General features: G+C 39.4%; 1 protein-coding gene across 1 annotated transcript in view; it reads right to left on the bottom strand.

Moving 5' to 3' along the window:
* Positions 1 to 24387, bottom strand: part of LOC124263383 (chondroitin sulfate synthase 1-like) — a 76264-nt gene extending 51877 nt beyond the window's left edge. Inside the window, exon 1 of the mRNA XM_046698001.1 lies at positions 22844 to 24387. Coding sequence (XP_046553957.1) covers positions 22844 to 23653 — 810 coding nt within the window. The 5' untranslated portion in view covers positions 23654 to 24387. The remainder of the gene's footprint in view (positions 1 to 22843) is intronic.
* Positions 24388 to 25567: the final 1180 nt, after the last annotated feature.

The following is a 25567-nucleotide window of genomic DNA, read 5'->3' as shown; positions in this document are numbered from 1 at the left end:
GAGCCCGCAACTTCGATTTTGCGCATGCGCACATGGAAGAGGAAGTCTCGACCGCATGTTGACATTTTCCAGCTTGGACAAAAGTTACATTTCTTTTTAAGTATTTCTGTTGTGTTATTTGTCATTTATCATCATGATACTTGTGTGCACACTTGTATAGTTTACTTTCCATTCGTATGAAACAACTGACAGCCGCATTATTTCACATATTTAATACTTTTTTACGCTGGTATGATTCACGGTTGCTCGGAAATTGGAAAGAAGCCCGGATTATAATGCACATGCGCAGTAGAGGTCAAAGTTCGCTGATTACTATGAAAGCTATGAAAATGTTGCAGTTTCATAGTTTTTCGTTGCAGTTTTTACTGTTTCAGTAGCGAGGTAATGTGTTTATGTTGCTATTTCCACGATTAATGTGCGCTTTTCTGCGTTTTTCTGCACAGTGGGAAAGTTTTCTTTGGTAGGCCTGTAATATATCCTCTCTAAAGTGACTCTTCATGTGCAGTGTCCTCATCCATCTAATTCGGAAGCTGCCCCAGTGTCATCAATGTGGTTAGCCAGAAACAACCACTAACATATGTAGTGGAACATGAAAGGCTCTGCCTGTGAAATGATTCAGGAAACAAACAGTTCATTCAGGAGCCCCTCTCACAACATGGGCAACACTTATCTGGTACTGTGAGGTTGTGATGGCTTAATCTTCCCTTGCTGCCTGACCCAGATAAAAACTTTGGCACTGCCTGCAAACTCGGTCAAAGTGGTGATCACTCCAATGGGGAAGCTAAAGGTGAGGCATCATTTCGTGACTGGAGGTTCACGGGAAGTAGAGATATTACTTATCAATACACACGTTTTCTATTAACAATGCTGTAAACTTAATGACATTAACACCCCAAACAAATCACTGCTCTCCTTAACTTGGGTTGTCATTGGTTACCTGAATAGGATCTTCGGACCATTATCAGTAAGTGCTCAGAAACAGTTCTTGAAAATGAAATGACTTCTTTCACAGCTATTTACTGATTCAAATAGACATATGTGGTGGAGACTATTGATACTGGATATATTTGATAATGTCAATAACACTAACATATGTTCCTGGGAATGTCGTAGAACCTCAGACAATGAACTGATGAGCTGGATGGTACATGTACCACCTCTGGCAAAGAACAGATCACCAGTGTGTGCACTGAAAATAGTTGTACAATGACAGTTCTACTGATAGTTGCCACTCTGTATCAGGTGAGTCTAGGTGTTACCATGTCAACCACCTGTCACTATGTATCAGGTGACTCTAGGTGTTACCATGTCAACCACCTGTCACTATGTATCAGGTGAGTCTAGGTGTTACCATGTCAACCACCTGTCACTATGTATCAGGTGACTCTAGGTGTTACCATGTCAACCACCTGTCACTTTGTATCAGTTGAGTCTAGGTGTTACCATGTCAACCACCTGTCACTTTGCATCAGGTGAGTCTAGGTGTTACCATGTCAACCACCTGCCACTATGTATCAGTGAGTCTAGGTGTTACCATGTCAACCACCTGTCGCTTTGTATCAGGCCAGTCTAGGTGTTACCATGTCAACCACCTGTCACTTTGTATCAGGTGCGTCTAGGTGTTACCATGTCAACCACCTGTCACTATGTATCAGGTGCATATAGGTGTTACCATGTCAACCACCTGTCACTATGTATCAGGTGAGTCTAGGTGTTACCTCGTCAACCAACTGTCGCTCTATGTATCAGCTGAGTCTAGGTGTTACCATGTCAACCACCTGTCACTTTGTATCAGATGAGTCTAGGTGTTACCTCGTCAACCACCTGTCGCTCTATGTGTCAGGTGAGTCTAGGTGTTACCATGTTAACCATGAGTCATGATGTAACCATTCGACCACTGATAATCAGTACAGAGGTTTCTGGACAATGTGTCTTATTTATGTTTTGTGCACTTATCCCTATTTCAGGTTACTTAATCATTCATCGTTCTCATTTGAACCCAAACGGACTGTAGATGTAACCATTGCTCTTTATGTATCATGTGCGAGAAGGTGTGGTCGTGACGCAGAGGGTCCCCAACATGCATAGCAATATTTCTATTGAGCTTTCAACAAGCTCCACTATGGTCAATGTTGGGGTTAAGGTGTGTGAAGCAACGTTGAGTACATCTATAGATAAACCTACCCCGTCCCCCTATAGACAGTCTGACCCACTAGCTGCAGCTGCTGTTGGCTAGACAACTGTCATTAAGTTCAGGGTGGGCGAGGAAATAGCTGCCCTTGTCCTCCCAACCCTTTCATTTCAGTAACCTGATCTGCAGCGTGACAAATCCAGTAGAAAAATGAACAGTTTGGTGATTGAATAAAGCGTTTACCAAATGTCAGAAGTTTTGTGTGTAAGTGCTTCACATGGGGCTGTTGTTGATTACATCAGTGTGTTTTTCCCCTGAAACCCAAGTCCATGTGTGCAGTCTGGAAACATGCCGTCACACACATTAGCAAATAAATCAAGCCAGATTGTCTTCTAAAAGCCCCACATCAAAAGTCTTCTGTGACAAGTTCGCATGATACATTTCAAAAATAATTTTTCTGTCTGTTATTTTCTTTCAGCCAGACATTGTTTTTCAGCATTTCTGATCCTTAACAAATCTTGAGAAAACAGAAAATGGAACACCAGCTTTAATGAGCGGCATATCAGACAATGTCTGCACAAGCAATTTGTGTCCTCACTTCTAAAGGGAGTCATATCAGAGCCTTTTGACTTTCTTCATTCATACATGGTGGAGCCATAATAATCTCAGCAAGATACATCAGAGGAGACAAGTCCCCATGATCCGAGCTGGAGGAGACAAGTCCCCATGATCCGAGCTGGAAGAGACAAGTCTCCATGATCTGAGCTGGAAGAGACAAGTCCCCATGATCTGAGCTGGAAGAGACAAGTCTCCATGATCTGAGCTGGAGGAAACAAGTCCCCATGATCTGAGCTGGAAGAGACAAGTCCCCATGATCTGAGCTGGAAGAGACAAGTCTCCACGATATGAGCTGGAAGAGACAAGAACCCATAATCTGAGCTGGAGGAAACAAGTCCCCATGATCTGAGCTGGAGGAGACAAGTCCCCATGATCCGAGCTGGAGGAGACAAGAACCCCATGATCTGAGCTGGAAGAGACAAATCCCCATGATCTGAGTTGGAAGAGACAAGTCCCCATGATCTGAGCTGGAGGAAACAAGTCCCCATGATCTGAGTTGGAAGAGACAAGTCCCCATGATCTGAGCTGGAGGAGACAAGTCCCCATGATCTGAGCTGGAAGAGACAAGTCCCCATGATCTGAGCTGGAGGAGACAAGTCCCCATGATCTGAGCTGGAGGAATCAAGTCCCCATGATCTGAGCTGGAGACAAGTCTCCATGATCTGAGCTGGAGGAATCAAGTCCCCATGATCTGAGCTGGAAGAGACAAGTCCCCATGATCTGAGCTGGAGGAGACAAGTCCCCATGATCTGAGCTGGAAGAGACAAGTCCCCATGATCTGAGCTGGAAGAGACAAGTCCCCATGATCTGAACTGGAGGAGACAAGTCCCCATGATCTGAGCTGGAGAAGACAAGTCTCCATGATCTGAGCTGGAGAAGACAAGTCCCCATGATCTGAGCTGGAGGAAACAAGTCCCCATGATCTGAGTTGGAAGAGACAAGTCCCCATGATCTGAGCTGGAGGAGACAAGTCCCCATGATCTGAGCTGGAAGAGACAAGTCCCCATGATCTGAGCTGGAGGAGACAAGTCCCCATGATCTGAGCTGGAGGAATCAAGTCCCTATGATCTGAGCTGGAGACAAGTCTCCATGATCTGAGCTGGAGGAATCAAGTCCCCATGATCTGAGCTGGAAGAGACAAGTCCCCATGATCTGAGCTGGAAGAGACAAGTCCCCATGATCTGAACTGGAGGAGACAAGTCCCCATGATCTGAGCTGGAGAAGACAAGTCTCCATGATCTGAGCTGGAGAAGACAAGTCCCCATGATCTGAGCTGGAGAAGAAGACAAGTCCCCATGATCTGAGCTGGAGAAGACAAGTCCCCATGATCTGAGCTGGAGAAGACAAGTCCCCATGATCTGAGCTGGAGAAGACAAGTCCCCATGATCTGAGCTGGAGAAGACAAGTCCCCATGATCTGAGCTGGAGGAGACAAGTCCCCATGATCTGAGCTGGAGGAAACAAGTCCCCATGATCTGAGCTGGAACAGACAAGTCCCCATGATCTGAGCTGGAAAAGACAAGTCCCCATGATCTGAGCTAGAGAAGACAAGTCCCCATGATCTGAGCTGGAGAAAGACAGAATGAGGACATGATCCAGAAAGAAATGATTGAGGATGCACATTAAGATGACCACTGATATATGAAAGCACACATTAGTGTTTGCTAACTCAAAAACAACTTAAGTCCATGTTCTAGACAATCAGACGTACTCAGGTCAGTTAAAATATTTTATCATATTCTGTGCAGTTTGAATATTTGAAGATACATCTATCCACACCAAAATTTCTCAAATAACATAACCATGATAACTGGACTGAATACCTTTGGGTCAGTATTTCTGTATACTCCGAAGGATTAATTTCTTTGTAGATCACCACCACTCTCCCATAGAAGTGTTTGATAATAAGAAAACTGATTCACTAGATATATGCATTCTGTGTTTTGAAATCACTTGACACTCCTGTAGCTCACTTGGTACAAATACATTCACAGGATATACTCAATAAACCATTATTTATTCAAGAATCAGTTTTGTTACTCTTACAATATATCGCAATACGCAGTGGTGATATATATCCCGACAAGTGTGCAATTCCAAATTTTCAATACAGAAGCAGACAGAAGCATTGCACGAATTGAAGCTCATAAATAGAACAAAAAGAAGCTGAGGATCACGACCAACCATGTTACATCTTTGAGACTTGGATGTTGTTGACAGACTTGGACTGTGGAATTACGGAAAAAATTTAAGAATGTTTGGCAATATTTTAATATTAAACACACAATAAATATTGCTGTTTGAAACAACCTGATATACCAAGCATTTAAAAATAATATTTTGATATGTGTCGTGGAAAAAATGAGTGAGAGTGAGTGAGTATGGTTTTACGCTGCTTTTAGCAATATTCCAGCAATATCACGACAGGGAAAACCGGAAATTGGATTCACACATTGTACCCATGAGTGGAATTGAACCCAGGTCTTCGGCGTGACGAGCAAATGCTTTAACCACTGGGCTACCCCACCCTGGATAGAATGAACCTCAATAAACCAATATACCGATAATACCGGAACTAAATACATGCTATGTGTTTCTCTATACCAATAAATTATATTATTGAATGAGTATTGTCTCCATCATTGTATAACATCTGAAAAAACATCAGTGATCATTAACCACACTCAAATATTTTCAAATAGATTTTAGTTCTTGATGTCTGAAACTCAGACATTCATTCTCTGAATTCAACAGGACATTATAGCTGATATATTTGTTATTTTCCTCAAATTAGTCCATCAAATATTATGCATTTCAAATGAACCCCTGACAACAAACTAGAATGCAAATATTATTGCTAACAATATCGGTTTCCTGTACAGGGCAGCTATGGAGTTCACCAAAATTCCTCACACCATTTTGTAAAGATCTCTGTCAACCAGATATTATGTGTCTGTGATGCTTGCTGACAAAGTAGACCGAAGCTGAGACCTGACTAACCAAAAAGTGGGACTTATCATGGCACATTGAGACTTCTCAACAGCGTCAGAAACACCGTTACAAGAAGCAACACAATCTTGTGAGAAAACAACTCATTCAAAACAGCAAAATTCAAATGTTGCTGCTTAAGCTAAAAGCGATCATGAACTCAACTCCACAACAATTCAACATCTAATAAACGTAAATGTGATAACATATCCGACCTAGATATCAACAACAGCAGTCTTCTGGAAATCATATGTTCAGAACACTCTGATGAAACAAATTTTCCCCTTGAATATTTCCCCTGGCCTGAATGCAGCGGATCACATGGTCGTGTTGGGAAGCTGTGCCCCTCTCACCATGGGGCAATGTCAAGAGCCTGCGAGGGGATATCTGACACACAGTTATCAACAAGACAAATAATCCTTCATGTTCCTGGAATAACTTCAGCTTAGTTTTCACCTCCTATATACAAAAAGGTTACTGACGTCTTCAGCATGTGTGAAGATGCACCAAACTTCACCTCGCCAAGTCAGCACTGGTGTTATCATATTGTTCCATTTAACACAGTAAACAGAGCATGTCCTAGATATCCTGCTGAGCTAGTTTTTTCTGAAATCTATCGCTTCATCTCTTCTTCCTTAGAATTACACTACAAACCCATGCAACCTAGTTTCAGAGAATGGACATCCCCCACACTTATACAGACTGTACCACCAGTGTATTGTCAAACTAACTGAACAAACAGCCAATTCAAACACTCAAACATTTCATTTCAAATCCAAACTGAAATGTATGATAAACTCATACAATTTTCTCTACATTAGATATCAATGATTACCTACACAAAGTGGGTCAGACAATTACATGTCGTGTCCATAAACACATGATAAAGTAAAAGAGAGTTAGTATCTGCCAGTGAATGTTTTTGCCACCCTTTCAGGATTTTTTCCCCATTTTGTTTTCTTTGTTGGTTAACACTACACCCAGAAATATTCTAGCTATGACAGGGTTCTTTAAATATTCAAGTGAGGACTGTGAAGTTGGGTAGCCTAGTGGTTAAAGCGTATGCTCGTCACACGTGTTCGATTCCCCACATGGGTACAATTTGTGAATCCAATTTCTGGTGTCACCTGCCATGATATTGCAGGAATATGGCCAAAAGCAGTGTAAAATTAAACTCACTCACTCAATCAAATCTGAACCAGACAGACAATCCAATGATACAAAGGAGGCAATTCAAACAAACAATATCCACAATAAACAAAGTCTTTAATAATTAGCATCAGGTGTCAACTCATTGAACCCCCTGACGTACAGTTAGCCCACCTTATATTTACCACACATAACAACTTCAATGGTGACACTGTTATTGAAGTAATGGGTGTAGAATGGGATCTGTTGACACATGGACATATGAATCTTTTCCCACAGTTAGAACACAATTCACTTGTGGATCTCGGGGGTGAGTGGAGCAGGGGGAAGGGACAGAGACATATTAGCATGTGCCTTTCCTCAGCAAGTATTGCCTGTAACTGAGATAGCAAGAAAGTATTTCCTGCACACGTTCACTTCACAACTATGCTATTTTCCTGGCAGAATGCAAGCATTATATCACATGTCAACTGTTTGAACTGGACAGTTACTGTGACTATCAAGCTGACTGTGCGATAATGATGGGAGTTAACTTTTAATGTGTTCAAGCCAGACTCTCTCTGTGCTCTACCATGTTACATAAGTTAGTTCAGTTGGTCCCAAGAAGTACAGGATTTTCAATCATATTAAGGTTTGACTTGGATCAGGTGATCAAAAAATAAAATGTTGACCTGGCTTGGGTGGTTAGAGTGTGATAAATATAAATTCTAACTTATATTGATAATTTATTGTTTTTGCAGCTTGTGTCATATAAATATCTCTCAGATAATTTTAATTGTCAGCAGAGCAAAAACACTGGCAAAAAACATGTAAGGCCCTAATCCTTTCTTTGATAACGGTGTTAGAACCTACAATGTCGCCTCTAGTGTAATAAAGAAGTTGTTCATCCATATACTGTTATACTGCCCTTCTAAATGCCTGTCAAAGAAGTTACATTGTTGATTCATTACTGACACAAGGAGACAACATAAGTAGTCAAATCATCCTGTTGTGTATGTCTCAAGTATATCCGGGTACTGCTAGTAATCATACTAGTAATAAGTACTAGTATTAGTACTTCCATCTATTCTAACATTTCCAACTGAATAAAACATGTCTTCTGACAATCTAATGGGTTGTTGTCAACTCCTACAGATATCAAGGGCCAACTTGCACAAGATTATTATTTCACATGTATTTCTGCGCAAAATTTTCATTTTGATGGGCTGAATATTTAAAGCTCATGAGTGAGAGAAACTATGTGAGTAGGTTATGTGCGAGTTTGAGCTAGTGACATCATATGGAAGGAATGGGTGCAGGGTACATATATTTATCCACCAACAGAAACTAACATGTTAAATCCACAATAATTACTTTTTACTAGACCCACGATTCCTCCGTAACCATTGGACAACTATAGACACAAGAAAGACAATAGACTGGAAATGTCAATTTTTTACCACAAGTCACTGGACAATACACTGGATGACCACAAGTTACTGGACAATACACTGTGACAACACACTGGATGACCACAATTTACTGGACAATACACTGGATGACCACAAGTTACTGGACAATACACTGGATGACCACAAGTCACTGGACAATACACTGGATGACCACAATTCACTGGACAATACACTGGATGACCACAAGTCACTGGACAATACACTGGATGACCACAAGTCACTGGACAATACACTGGATGACCACAATTCACTGGACAATACACTGGATGACCACAATTGACTGGACAACACTGGATGACAATACACTGGATGACCACAAGTCACTGGACAATACACTGGATGACCACAAGTCACTGGACAATACACTGGATGACCACAAGTCACTGGACAATACACTGGATGACCACAATTCACTGGACAATACACTGGATGACCACAAGTCGCTGGACAATACACTGGATGACCACAAGTCACTGGACAATACACTGGATGACCACAAGTCACTGGACAATACACTGGATGACCACAAGTCACTGGACAATACACTGGATGACCACAAGTCACTGGACAATACACTGGATGACCACAAGTCACTGGACAATACACTGGATGACATGAACATGATGAAACTGCCTTTGTCCAGTACACTGACATGTTACTAGAGGTGTGATGGGGAAGTAACCAGGACCACAATAGTCACACACACTATCTTGAAGAGCTTCTTTGTGTAGAATGCCTTAACTCATCACAAACACGTTAATACATCAGGTATTCATTTGTATAGATTCACTGCACTTACAAAGGCCATCAGGACGTAAAGTCTACTTGGGTAGAGCATCTACATCAACATCTCTGAATGGAAACAGAGAGATACGTGATGTCTTCAATACTCAGATTCATGTCAGAGCTTGAAGCAAATCGCTGTACATGACATCGCTGTACAAACAGAACCACCATTTTCAGCAATAACTTGGGTTCAGCATCCGGTCCTTGACACTGCATCCACAATCACCATTTTCAGCAATAACTTGGGTCTCAGCATGGCATAAAAAATTGCATGCTCAAAAATTCGCATTACAAAGTGGTAACTGTTTCAAAATTAACCTTCATTTTACATTTTGACATTTATGAAGCAATGAAATTAAAATTGTAATTTCTGGATTGTATTAGTAATATGAAACATTTGTCCTAATAAAGGGTGGCATACTGTTAACTCATCTAGACTTGCCCATTGTAAGGATAGAATTGCAATATATTCATGGACCTACTGTTCAACACTGCCCTGGTGAAAGGCTAGTCATAAATCTGTGTTGTAGTATATGAGATTATTATGAAGTGAGTGAGTTTAGTTTTATGCCGTTTTAGCAATATTCCAGCAATTTCATGGCAGGGGTCACCAGAAATGGGCTTCACACAATGTACCTATGTGGGGACTCAAACCCGGGTGTTCGGCATGGCGAGCGAACGCTTTATCAACTAGGTTACCCACTGCCCCTGATCACTATAAAACTGGGTCCTCATACATATGCCTTGATAACAAATGTGTGTATATTTGAACTAAATCTTTCCAAAGTCAATGTGTTGGTTGGTTGGTGTTTCTTTTCAATCTGCTGCCATCACTTGTCTATCTATCATTTGTCACAAATCCTTCAACACCTCTGCATAAAACATGTCTGTCCCAACAATCATCAAAACTAGTACAATGCTCTAAAGTCTCACTGGATGCTTCAATTAACTGCATTTTTGGCAAAAAACACAGATTTTTCCTTTACATGTTTACCATCATGCAGAAAGCTGCCATTGCCACTGTGAGAATGAGACCACTGGCCTATTGCTTGGGTGGGAACTGGGTTCCAGTTGAAACGGTAGCCTGGTTCAAGCTGAGTGCACTGCCCGACAAGTGACAGATATTAAACATCATTGCTGGTGTTTAATTTCCCATGCATGTCACATGTCATGTTTTATCAAAATTCTCCACAAAACTATGTGCCAAACCCTGAAACAAACTTAACGGCCTGGAAAAGTTCACTTTGAAGATATCACTTGGGAAACTTTGTTTCAGGTTTCTTATTTGGATTTTAATGACATAAACATATGGTAATCCTAAAAACCAACAGTCATTGTTCTGTTTCTTGTAAAATGTGAAAATCATTAAGATCTTCTGTAGTTCAGGTAGGAAATATTTTCAACTTACCAAAAAATTCAGACTTCCATGTTCCTGTCTAACCCATGTCTCATTTAACTTTAATCACTTCTAGATTTTTTTTAATAACTCCAAAAATATTTTCCTCAGTTTTACTGTTTTAGCCATATAAAGAATTCATGTACATAGATCAAGGCATCTAAATAATGAAGTTGCGAGATTGCTGAAATTGCACAAAAGATATGATGTTGCAAATCAGAAAACTTGAACCCATCATTATTGTCACTGGTCATGAATAAGCAATTTTAGACTAGAATACTTTGGAAATCAAAATCAAAACATAATTAATATTGCGCTTCCTGACATCAGGGGTTGAAAAATACCATTGCCCGACGCCCGGGTCGAGTGGAATTCTCTGGTCGGTCGAATACGGTAAATATCCACATTAAAATTTACCGTTGTACAGTGGTGCCAAACTACAGAAATGTTTGGATATATGCAATTGCTACCAACTAATGTCTGTGTTTTATTTTCCTAGCGTATTCTTAGAAAAACCTGCATTGTATTTCTTCAACTGCCATTTGCAATGTTTAGATTTATTAGCTGTTATGTTGTTTATAATTGATAAAAATTATTTGCAAAAGAAACTAAATTGTTAATTGGTCAAGTGAAATTAATATTTGATCAAGTGGATTTTGAAAGTTTACTGGACCTGTGTCCAGTGGAGCTTTGAAAAAAATTCAAACCTTGGACATTTTTTGTAAACCTCACTAAGGAATCTTTTCGAAGTCATGAGATTTTTCTTTGCATCAGCATAAAGCACTACATATCCAGACTGTCACCTAACTTTACCGTACATATCCTATGGCTTCATCCTGACCTAATTACTCAGTTTTCTTGCTTCATGTACCCAGTCACCAATCAGACACATCAAACACATAACAGGGTATAAAAACAGTTATCATGTGACACATTATCCCCTACACTGACACTGATGTATTGCTGGTGACTGAGTAACAACACCAGTTTATGGCAGCTCAAATAACACTCCACTCAATATTTAATTACTTACACATGAATAATATTTCCTCTTTTATTGAATCGCACAGTCTGTGTAATTTTCCAGTCTAAATCCTCCAATCCCAGTTCACTCCCTGAACCTAAACATGTCAGAGAAATATGCATCAACAAGATAAGCCTCTACACCATGATCAACATGTGCTGTCACTGCTGCAGCAGCAGCAACCTCATCGGATGCAACAGTTGTGGGACCAGTCACAGTCAGCATACTCTTGTCACATCATGCTTCGTTAGTACATGTAAACACTTGCACAGTACAATGAATTACAGGCTACCTGGTGAATGAGTGAGTTGGGTTTTACGCCTCTTTCAGCAATGTTCTAATCTGTCTCACAGTCCCTGAACCACATTATTTTCCCTACTACCAAGCCCTACCTACAGTGCTAAATCCCTAAATGAAGCAAGTCTATATTTTCTCAGGTTCTGAATCTTTGGTCTCCCTGGGTTCCTTTTCAATTTATATGGGCTTGTTTGTTACTATCAAAATTATATATATTCAGAGACTAAGCGTTAGTCTAGCAATGTTCCAATACTGTCGCAGCGGAGACACCAGAAATGGGATTCACACATTGTGCCAATGAGGGGAATCAAACCGGGCCTTCAGCATGATGAACAAACGCTTTAACCACTAGGCTACCCCACTGTACAAGGTTATACCTGGTGTCAGTGATAATCATTTAGATCATACAACTTGGTAACTGACTTGCAACACAATTTCACATCTGACAGATTCTCCTTTTCCCCATGTGATTCAAAATGCTACTCTTAATCTGGAACCCAGTGCATTTAACATAAAGCTGAGTGAGTTTAGTTTTACGTCGCTTTTAGCAATATTCCCGCAATATGACGACAGCGAAATTGTACCCATGTGAGGAATCGAACCCATGCCTTCGGCATGACAAGCAAACGCTGTAACCACTGGGTGACTGGGTAACACTGCTCCCTTTAACACAAAGGCCTTAACTGCTCAGTAAGATTGAAATATAAACTATTTTATCCTGCACGATAATTAGACAAATGCTACAGTATTCATGTGTTCTGTGCTGGGCAATAAGCAAGTTATAATAATGCGCGTCATCATAATGTTCTAGCCTCCATATGCAGTGTGTACACTGAAAACATTAACACTGTTATTCAGGACATTAGATCAGTGTGCACACGTTTTTCATTTTCAGCTCCCTGAGAGAATCCAACCCAAGCTGCCATGTCAGGTGTGAGAGGTTATATTACAGTTATATTACCATCTCATTTAACAGGGTATCCATTCTTACACCTGGGTGAACAGAAGCAAACTTCAAACAAGTCGCATGCCAAAGAGACACAACATGAACTCTGTGCTTCAGTGTTGGGCAAACCCAGAAACTCAGTGGAGCTGCCAAATGGGTCACCCTCATTCAACTACCAACTGTGACCAACGTTCTTAACTTCCCCTGGTTTGTGGCACACACTGTGCACAGGGCCATGTATCACCAAACTGTGTTATTATTATTATAGTCCATGATTTTACAAAACATAAATGTTACATGTATGAGAGATGTGAAGGTTGAACATTCTATAGTCTCTGGATGCCATGAATAGCAACTTAATCCCTGATAGCGTGATCACTCACTCACTCGATTGATTTCACTGAATCACTCACTCGCTCACTTACTCAATCAAGAACAATAGTTCCGCACCCATCCTGAACTTTTAGGAGCAAGAATAGGCTTCACATACAGCCATACTTGGAACTAAAAGTGGGTGATCATTTTTCACTGCTTGGTCCGCTAGGCTACCCCAGCTAGAGTACATGGGGTCACTACCGTTCATACTGTGTCCCTTTACCACTACATCTCAATGTACCTAGACAACCTATCAAGGACGATGATGTAAAATTACTTCAGGTGGAAGGGAATGCTTGCATTACAGTGTCATTACTGAATAACAGTTTGTACTGCAGTGCATTGAGTTGTGACGTCTAAATACAGGCATATCTTGCCGCTTCATGTATTAACTGTGCTTCCAAGCATGCAAGGAGTATTTCAAATTATGCTTGAATGATTCCATCTTTATATACCCACCGAGACAACAACTGAGACACAATGTAAGGGAGCCTGACCACCCGATCCTGTTAGTCACCTTTTACGACAGGCATGGGTTGCTGGAATGCACTTCTAACCGTGAAGATCACAGATCGAAAGGAAAAAAACTTAATGAGTCAGTCAAACTATGTACATGCAGGTCCCTCACTACTATCTCCCTCACAACTACTGGTAGTAGCAGACTACCCAGGTGCGATCCTATGTTGTTATCAAGCCTGTGGTCATGCTTAGTCATGTATGCTTCTCCTCTCCAGGCACAACATGGTACAGTGGCACATGTAAAATCACTTGACCTGACAATTTTTCCACTGTACCGGACGTTTTCTTGTTGATTTTTTAAATAAACAACATAATTAACATTGGAATATCAACTGATATCAACAGAAACAAGTGTAGAAGTGAGCACAACTCACATACCCCCTCTTCCCACTTTGGGACATGGAAATGATTGCTATTGATATATATAATGTGACATGGATCAGCAGCTCACAAGACTTTTTCCTTGACTCTACTAAACTTTATATACATGTTAGATAATAGTTTTGCCATGTACTGATTACAGTAATAATTTATGGAAACATTATTTTTTTGTGTTTTCCGTGGAAACCTGACATACAATTGAACTTGACTGTCTCATGTTGCACACAATGAAGTGGACGTAGATGAAGATTTGTTATCTTTTAGCACATGGCATATCTGTGGGTCATGATTAACTTGTGTATTAAGTTTGGTGAACCTAGCATGTATTGTTTCGATGATATGCTGTGGCCAGGTAACCATCAAACACATTTTGCACCAGGTCATGTTTCCATGGAAACAACAACAAAACAAATTCTGAAAAAAATTAAAATAGCAAAAGGCACATCAATTGGTAATGATTAACATGTGTGTGAAGTTTGGTGAACCTAGCATGTAAACTTTAAGAGATATGCTCTGGACAAAACCATCAAACACATTTGGCACTAAGTCGTGTTTCCATGGAAACAGCAAAAAAAAAAAATTCTGAAAAAAAATTTTAAAATAGCAAAAGGCACATCAGTTGGTAATGATTGACATGTGTGTGAAGTTTGGTGAACCTAACATGTAAACTTTAAGAGATATGCTCCGGACAAACTTTCGGGAAGGAAGGACGGACTGACGGACAGAATGAAGGACAGAATGAACGCTATATAACCCCGTTGCTTCGTAGCAGGGGTATAATTACTTCAAACTTATATTTACATCTAGAGTTGTTATAATTCAATGCATGAGCTGACATGAATTTCAAGTAGGCTTATGTAATTGTGTAGGTCCTGTAAGGCTTCAACATCCATTACATCTTGTTTTTCATAATATGAGTGAGTGAGTGAGTGAGTGAGTGAGTGAGTGAGTGAGTGAGTGAGTGAGTGAGTGAGTGAGGTTAAAACTGTTTTGAAGAATTTTACCACTTTGGTTGAACCCACTTACAAAATATATGGTGTTGACAAATAGTCAGTAGGATTAACTGTGGTTCCTTTGAGTATTTAAACTGTACACCCTGTGAAATATGGTGAGGAGGATAAGCATTTTACACAGAACTTTGTATCAATATACACACAAAATTCCTTCTGTACAGAAAAGTGAGTGAGTGAGTGAAAGAAAAAATATTTCCCCCATATCGTAACATGATCAAAGTTACATGTATATAATTTTTTAAGAAACAAACTAAATGCCAAAGAACTACTATATCCCAGATATACAAAAATAGGTGGTGAAATTTCAAAATATACTACTAGTCGACAACTATAATGTCTATCAGCAGCTACAAAAGTCAGACCCTATACAAGAGACTATGGGGACCTTAGAAGGAGTTACACCATATCTCAGGCTTCAGGCGACAGTCAGCAAGATTATGAGTGTGTCAGTATGGTTTTACGCCACTTTTAGCAAAATTCCAACAAAATCATGTCGGGGGACACCAGAAATGGGCTTTACACGTTGTACCCATGTGGGGAATAGAACCTGGGTACTGAGCGTGATGAGCAGACACTTTAACCAGAGGGCTACCCCACTGCCCCGTCAACAAGATATGACAAAAGTTAACTCAACAAGTATACTGAGAACAAAAGTATTGCAACATTAATTTGCAAAAATGATCATAAATGTCTTTAATGACTTTTCAGGGGAAAATGGAGAGGAGTAATTGAATAAAGTGATTAATACAAATATCATCCCTGTGATGGTGTTAATCCTGGGTGATAAACCTTTATAAACTAAACTTTATATACATATGGGTAAAAAGGAAAATTTACAGTATGCCTTTTTGTAACTATTATACCAAATGTTATGCAATGTTTCAAAAGCCACCAGAGCCATTAGATTAACCTGTTTTAGTGATTCATGCAGCGTACAATATATCACATATGTTTACATTGTATTGTGTTGTGTGCAACTATGTGCACACTCTGTGCAGTCAGAAATGTAGGGAGAATATAATTATAATGCAGGCTGACTCACATAATAAAGTAAGACTATTTGAAAATAGGAACACAAGGTTTATACAAGCTAACCTACATACAATGTTAAAAAACAATGACGATTAAAGTGCTCCTCTTCATAGCTCCAGAAATATTTGGGACACTTTTTCAAAAGATGAAAGATTGATTAAACATCAAGTTTATCCTTTAGGCTAGTCTGTCTCACAGTCCCTGAACCACATCATTTTCCCTACTGCCTAGCCCACCCTGCAATGCTAAAGCCCTAAATGAAGCAAGTCCCCAGGTTCTCCCAACTTTCTGGGGCTCCTTTTCAATTTAAATAGGTTTATTTGTTACTATCAATATTATATATATATTCAGGGACTAAACATTAGTCTACCTTCAGGCATGAAATTGACAGGTGTTCCTCATAAAATATCACCAAATATCATTGCATCAAACTGCCATAATCCTTCACACTGTAGAATGCTATCATCCTGAACACAGCAGATATAATGGATGGCTCCACTGGTGATTAACCTGCCACTGGGGAATAAGCAAGAAACAGCATGCCGTAGTGTAAGCTTTATCACAACCCCTGTCTACTTTACAGAAAATATACTGCCTATTAGGAGAATGGGATTTCAAATCCTAGCATTGTTAGGCTGGTCTCTGTAGCATTTCACACAAAGGCTGGTGTGTCATCCTCATTCAGTAACTTCTTCCAAGAACTACAATGGGTTTATCAAGATCTGCTCAGCATCTGATGTCCGGCCTAAGCCAGCAGTATTTCATCTGATATATGCAATTTGAATTCAAATTTTATCAATTCTTCCAAACTTGACATAAGAACAGTAAAGAGCACAAAAATACCAATTTGTTTTTTGCACAATCTGTATTACAATTTACTCGTGAAGGTCCGGTTAGAATATTGATCTTCAGTAATCCATGCTTGTCGTAAGAGGCGACTAACGGGATCGGGTGGTCAGGCTCGCTGACTTGGTTGACACATGTCATCGGTTCCCAATTACGCAGATCGATGCACATGCTGTTGATCACTGGATTGTCTGGTCCAGACTCGATTATTTACAGACCGCCGCCATATAATTGGAATATTGCTGAGTGTGGCATAAAACTAAACTCACTCACTCACTGTATTACAATTGCACTTATTTAGCAATCCTAACTAGATCCCTGGAAAGAGGTGGTTGGGTGGTTGAATGTTATTTTGGGACAACATGTATATAATTTCTGACTAGAAAAGGGAACTCTGAAGACAATGAACAACCAAAACAACCCTGGAATGTTCAAATGTAGACATTGGTAGCCTTGCTCCAAGGCTGTACTGAATGCTGAGCCCATGGATGTATAGTAATTCAATACTCCAGAGAGCCAAGTCTAGATAAGTGGACACCAGTCTGTCAAAGGAACATTTATATTTTTAGAAATTATCAGGCCAAATAAAAAAAGTGTTGTGGTTCCGATTACACCTCTTTAAAATTTAGGGTAGGTAGGTCGGAATTATTTTTTTTTACACTTTTTTTTTAGAAGTAAAGTACAGACTAATAACACTTTTATCAATGTGTAATTGTTTATTCAATCAAGCTTGTGGCCATCATATTGACTTTCTCTATCAGAATGACAGATATTTGTCGGTGCTGGCAAAAAAAAAAGGTATCCGAAAGCTTATTTCATTCATTCCGCTTAAATTAGGGTCGGCACCAGAATTCAAAGGTCGGTCGGGTAATCGAAACCACAACATTTTTTTTAGGCCTCATTTAAACTATTAATGATTCCCTTAGAGACTTGTGCAAGTCTAAGATACTGGGAGCAGTCACATATATCTCTGAGATGACCTACAGAAAATTTGGTGTTTGATACAAAACCACAACAAATAATACATCATGATTAGACCTCCACTACAAGCCCCACGACAGCATGTTCAGGTGACCTGTGCTGACCCACAAAGCAATTAACTCTATTATATTATCATACTGTTATCAAGGTAGTTATTTCAGGCCCTGGGCCCAAGACAGTTATTTCACAGTTGACTGCCCTGTAATTGCAGACAGACACATGCATGCTGGAATGCTTATCAGCTATTGATGTGTGATGTTCCAAACTTTCTTCCACAGCAACTGAACAGTGTATGATTCCTGTACCCTCATGCCAGGAACTCAGTATGTCCCCCACCCCCTCCCCATCATGCAGACAGACAGACAGACAGTGTAATGCCAGAACTCCAGGCAGGAAGGAAGAATAAACCATACAAAGTCATGTTCAATTCAGACCCATGTAGATCTCGCTTAGAATTGATCTTCAGTAACCCATGCTAGTCGTAACTTGGAGGCGACTAATGGGATCGGGTGGTCAGGCTCGGTGACTTGGTTGATACATGTCATCGTATCCCAATTGCGTAAATCGATGCTCATGCTGTTGATCACTGGATTGTCTGCATTATTTACAGACCACCAGTATATAGCTGGAATATTGCTGAGTGTGGCTTTAAACTAACTCACTCATGTCCAATTCACCATTGGTGAACCTTTCCAACACTAGAAGTAAACCAATGCCTCCAGTATCCATCTATGTTGGGAGGTAATGTGATGAACATGTCATATTCAGATAACTTTTGAAAGCAATCAACAGATATTTGAATGGCAGCTGGATTAACCATTATACTCTCCATATCCTCTGGGGAACAATCCCTCAAGAGCAATCACAATATTTTCTCCAGACCAAGCATTGTGACCAGTCCCAAAAAAGAAAAATATAAATGTAAATAAACATTTATTGACACTTATCCCATTGACAATAAATAACCCCAGCATCAGTGTCAATGTTGATGACTATCCAGCTTCAACACAACCCTTCATGACCAGGTGTTCCAACCTAATCTACAACTCACATAATAGTTGTTTAATTAACACTGCTAATTAGGTGTAGGTATCAAGCCTCGGGGGTTCATTAAGACTCAACGGGAACTGTATAAAGTGATAAATAGTTGCTACAGACTTGTGTTAATCTCCCAGCTGATAAGCCGAGGGTGTGAGGTACACAATGCTAATTGAGGCCCCAGCCGCAGGTGAAAGGTGTTATCTTCGCGGCCAAAAGCTGTTTCAATTTCAGTAGCTACGTGCTGTGACTACACAGGAATTAATCACTCAAATAGACATAGTTGACAATACTGGTACAGTTTACACCATCATAAAACAAATATTCCCAACAAAACTGAAGATACATAAATAATTCGCAAACCAATCACATTTTGTTTATGGCACTTGCTGTTTATGAGGCCATTCAGGTCTGCTACTGTGGAAGTTCAATCTTATGACACCCTAGCTCTTAAATTTTTACCTCACCTCACTTCACCAATTGCATAATCAAATGTTCATGATAACAATCACTGGATTGTCTGGTGCAGACTTGATTATTTACAGACTGCTGTCCTCCATGTGGGATATTGCTGAGTATGGTGTTAATCAACAAAATAAAACGAACAGAACAACAGAAATTGCAGACAGAAATACAGACAAGATGATGTCTCTACCAGTCAAACATTTATATTTTAAATATGTCACAGCAAATAAGACAGGTGAATGAGGCAAGACACATATTTTAAATATGTCACAGCCCTTCACCACTGACCAAACTGACCAAACACGGGCTTTCTAAATTAACATTCCAACAAAACATACTGTGCATAATTGATTGCTTAATCTCTCAACCACGAACAAGCAAGTGCACTGATTATTTAAGGGAAGTGTTGATTGCACTCAAATTATTTAAACTGCTCTGCAAAGAAACAGACAGATTACCTGCTCATTGACTATGTTTCAGAGACCAACAGTATGTAGACGTAATAAATAACGAAGGATATCAGACCAAATCCTTAACATGGAAGAACAAAAATAAAACACTGGGCAAACAAATTAGTATTACCTCATAAGACTACAATGTGCTACAACAACAATACACCATAACATAGGCGAATATTACAAGACTCAGAGATGCGCAACCAGGGTGTACCAAAATAGGGAGTGGATACAGAAAAATATAATCATCCCAAATGGTGACAATAATAAAGTTTCCATAATTAAAATAATTCATTAATCTATTTGTTTATAAACTATATTACATTACTTACAGGCCCTTCATATTTCCTGAAAGGACCATTGAAGTTAGTAAGCGTGAGTCTTACTGACCCACAGCTTTACCAGGTCAAGGTAAAACCCTGTGTGGAATATACAAGAAAGATGAGAAATACAAATGAGACACACCCATAATATGAGACTGACACTAGAGAACATCAAGGACTTGAAAACGTGTACTGCATAAGAATACAACATTCATTTAGGAGACCCACTTCTTCAGAGACAACTGAACAGCATAAATATCTTTGTCCCCAAACATATGGGGTGTTGTGTCAATAATTACAAGGAAAATTTCTTTGACCAGACAATACAGTGTTCAATAACATGACTATCTCAGTATCTGTTACACACAGTGGAAAATTCAAATTATTACATAAATTTGAACTTTGATAACTATGGCTTTATTTCACTGGCAATATCCTTTTCAATTTCATCTGAATAATTGTGTTTCCCTCAAAGAACATGAAAACAGAAAAAACACCTGAAGACGACATTGAATTATTTGAACAACTAACCAAATTCAAAGTTGCACTAGTAAATCAATGCCACTGTTTGATTTCCCAGAACTCAAAATGAAGCACACCCTTTACATTGGTTAACCACTGGTGGGATTCATAACTCCCATCCAGGCTGTCACAACCAAGAAAAGACTGGGCTGAGATTGCAAAACAAATATGTTACTAATGTACATAGTCACCTGGGTGGAAAGAAACCTAATGGTTCAAACTTGAAACATTGTCCCACATATGTCTAAGGAAGGATGTGAGCCAGTTAATGACAGTGAACACAATTATTCCCTACTTCTTCTATACAGAAATAAGGTTCATGGTGTAACAAAAAAAATTCCCTTCCATATCTTAAAATGTGTGCAGACCGCCTCTGTGGTGTAGTGGTTAGAGCGTCCGCCCGGAGAGCGGAAGGTCGCGGGTTTGATCCCCGACCGCGCCATACCAAAAGACATTAAAATATGGTACTTGTTGGTCCCTGCCTGACGCTCGGCATTAATGGGTACAACAAGGACTGGTCGGCTCGGAGTCAGTATAATGTGTCTGAGTGGGGTATTCATGCTTCACGGTATCTCAGTGGGCTAGCACTATAAAACCAGCTTAAGTCTGGGCTAGTACAAGCAGCCGCATATACACATACACATGCATGCACGTCGTCATATGAGCGAAAAATATTCTGAAGCACAACATAAAACCCAATTTCACCTCACCTCACCTCACCTCACCTAAAATGTGTGCAAGGTGGCATTTTAATTTTTAATATTGCTGTGTGCCCCTTTGTCACATGATGATATACTCCCTTACCCACGAAACATTCATGCTTCATATGAGTTACACGCCTGAACTGATGCCCTGAATAGTTTTTTTAAAAAACAGATTTTCCTTTGTAGGCAGTTATGTAAACAGGAGACTCAAGGCAATAGGACATCTAATGATTACCATGTGATGTGACATTTTTCTACATCATTACGATATTTGAATAAAATCTTGGAATACATTCATTCAGTGTCTTAGAACATGAACAGATCTGAAATTCTGTCAATGAATCTACTTGGAGACAATAAAGGCTGGGTGTTTGATTGTGAGGCAGTGAAAGTGAGGGCTGAAAACGGAATAATTTATTTGCTGCGGCCTGACAGAAGTGTATGACTTGAGTTTATGTCCTTCCAGCTCTGTGCCTTGGCAATCATACTTTCTCAGTGGTTGTTTATGTATGAAACAAGCCCAATCCTCATTATGGAAATGAATCTGGCAGATAAGCAAGAAACCGTGTTGACACTGACATGATTGGGCACACACCCAGACTCGGCACTTCAACTGAATGAAAGAACTAGGAAGCCTAACCTAACTCACAAACTCATATAATGGGAAGCAATTGACGCATACAAAACTTATGTTTAACGAATGTAAATAGTATTGATACTTCGTGTGTACAAGGGAGATGCCTACATTTTCTCAGCGGTAACTCACTTGATAACTAGGCAAAGCATACATGAACACACATCTCCTTTTGATATTGTGAGAAAATGCAGCTTCAAATTTAAAAGGCTGAATTTTCAATACAACATTCCACAAAGAAAATTCTCCATCAGTAAATTGTTGCAAAGGTGCGAATGGCTTGCTCGTCAGCAATCACAAGAGGAAGACAAGGTTAAAAATAATACATATTTTCCTTATCAGTTGATACTTGAAACTACAATCGAAAGGTTGTGCTGATAGTAAACAAGGATCATAATGCTCACAGTTTAATGCATTGCATTGCATGTATATTGCTGTACATTTAAATATTCTCATACTAAAAAGGTATTGATTCAAGGTATGATCTCAATTTTTTAAAGCAACATATGTTGGTTATCTACTATCCACAGAGCAAAATTGTCTGCAAAAGGATTTTATGATTTCAGTTCTTAAAATGAAATCTGTGTTTAATATTCATGCAAAATATCCGAGTCATTCCACTTAATGAAATGTAGCAATGTGAACTATTATCCATCTACTGTTAAATGTAAGACTTGTACTAATAAATTTACAAACTGTGGTGACTGAATGCAAAAAGTAGCTTAAAGTACTATATTCAGAAAATATATAACAAACATGTAAAATCTTACCTCATAGGCCCAGGTGCATTGTATTCCAGCATACTTTCTGACACATCTTCCAATTTCTACATCTTCATGAGTTGTATACAAATTCTGAAGACAGTTGCTCACGTAAGGAGCCATTCGACGAAGAGTTTCACGACTAAATATCATTCCAGGTCCACCCATACAGAAATTTTCTGTTGCGGTCAAACTAAGAAGACCCAATTCTTCTGGTTTTCCAACACCTGCTTGGCCAATGAATTGAGGTTTGGAGCTATTTATCGATCGAAGAAATTTATCAAGTTTGTCCCCCTTGACAAAAACGTCATCATCCGCCCTGACAAACCATTCATATTGATCAAGAAAATGATCATGCATATATTTTAACATCATGAAGGACTTCTTTTGGGGTGGATAGGAATCATCGACATTTGGTAATGCAACAACAGGTACTCCATGTTTGGATATGGAACCTTCACTTGAGAAGAATCTCACCTCTCCATTAATGGTATTAACCCAAGTTCGATGAGCAGCTAGCCCTCTTGAATCAATAAATTTTTTCGCTGTCATGATTCCAACGAAAACAAAATTATTTGTGGGGTTTTCATTTTGTTGCCCGTCAGATGTTTTGGCCGCATTGTCATCTGGGGAATTGCTGGTTGAGAGGCCAATCTCTTCGCAGCATATATCTGGTAATCCACATCGCGAGAAAAATTTATTTTTGCAATAATTTGAAAGTAATATACCCGCAAGGAATCCCACGAGCAAACAGGTGGCATAGGTCTTAACAATTCCATAACGCTTCCTTGCCATAGTAGTTCCCAGTTCGCCATGCATCTGTCAAGATGTATAAATCAAGAGATGTAATACTACAGAAGCTATACTGAAATACAACTTAACGCGTGTCCAGTCTGACATGTAATGATATATGATTACGCAACCACTTGATTCTCTCTCTCACGGAACACGTGTCTCCCACAGACATGATCAAGGTCTATTGACACTATATCCAGTCGTATATCCGTTAAATGAAACTTCTCATCCACATTTCAGCTGATGCGACACATGCACTGGGCAACACAAAGCGACTGGCTCGTAGTCTATCTTCTAAGATTCCATTCAGAAAACTTCACCAAGTTCGAAAACTTTTTGGATGAGCTGAAGTACAACAACGACATATATCAGCTCATGTTTTCGCGTTCTTCGACCCTTTCTGAAACTTTCAGGCGTCCCATGGTCGCTGAGTAGACGGTCACGTGTATTCCAAGAACTTTCGGCAACTTTCTGAAACTTTTCAACGTGTCGATATGGCAGGAGGGGGCAAAACAACCACTCCCCGATTCCCTCCCAAACCACGAAAGTGTACGGTCGAGCACGCGAGTGCAACACGTCAAAACTCTTATCAAGTCATCCTGCCCTAGCACTGGCCAGTCTACCCGATTGAAAAGCCAGAGGGGTGTTAGCTTCTTCACAACCAGCCGACTTCAAATGGGCGCATGCCGATGGGATCCCACCCGTCATTGTCAACAGCTAATAATAAACCACTTTGTACGCTTCAGTGACTCGCTGCTGCCGCCGCTGTCACGACCGACCCACTTTGACTTCGGCTCTCTCCGTATTTGAACGGGGAATGCCGATCTGACACATGCTATAACCCGTACACCTACTTATCTAATATATTTTTGAAAAATATTCTACCGATACGTGGATACTTAAATGGATGTGTGGTTTTGCTAAATGCATGTTCATTGTTTTTTCCTCTGTGTATTGCTGTAGAAAACTGCTTTGTTAGGGATTATGGTTTGGAAACCCACTACCCATCACTAACGCATTACCAGTAGATGAACACATGACACGTTTTATGGGTAACAACTTGTTTTTATCCTTATCACGTTCGAGAGATAATTCTTGCTAATTAATAATCATCGCGTGTCATATAGTTATTTTCGTTCAACTTTTAAATGCCCTTCAAGAACTGCATTACCAGTAGATGTGCGCAATCAATGTTTGGATGCCTCAAACAATGAGAACGTTGAACAAGAAACGTGAGGCAATAAACAAATGTTCCAGTAACATATAGCGAGTAAAGAGGATTTATTTAACTTGAAGAAAAATGTTTTCGTCTTTCATTTACTTTTTTTAAGAACGGATCCATTATTCTTAACTTTATGGGTTTCAAACAGAATGTATGCAGTCATCGTTTTGTATCCCAGCTAACATTATAAAGTATTTTCCATTTCATTCTAATCGTTCTGAAGCCATTTGATCTTACGATAAACAAATTAACTTTACGTTTACGTCTTTTAGTTTTTGACATCTGTCGACCTTATTTCATGAAAGATAAACGAATGAACAAGTGACATATTTTATGGTATACATGCTTCAGAAAGGAAAAGTATACATATAAAAAAGTAAGTATATATTGGCAATACAATACAAACCTATATATATATATTAAACGTGCTTCACGTGTAATTTCATTTTCTGCAAAATTGTATTGATTATTGGAATATACTCATAATTGATTACTGACATATATCATACATTCATAGTCTATTCGATTTCATTTGGACTAACCACGCAATGAAACAAAAACTAATTGCATAAGGTAAACAAAGATGGTGCCCCATTAGAAATCACGGCACATCACCACAGCGGTTGTACATGGCAGAAAACATTTCCAAGTAATAATAGTAAACTATATTTTTCTTTGACTTTACAACGAATATTCTTTTAATTGTACATTTTGAC

The sequence above is a fragment of the Haliotis rubra genome, unplaced genomic scaffold (genome assembly GCF_003918875.1).
Source record: "Haliotis rubra isolate DU_JTF1 unplaced genomic scaffold, ASM391887v1 Scf120, whole genome shotgun sequence".
NCBI lineage: Eukaryota > Metazoa > Mollusca > Gastropoda > Lepetellida > Haliotidae > Haliotis > Haliotis rubra.
The sequence above is the reverse complement of the archived record's forward strand: the minus strand, read 5'-3'. Positions and strand labels throughout refer to the sequence as shown.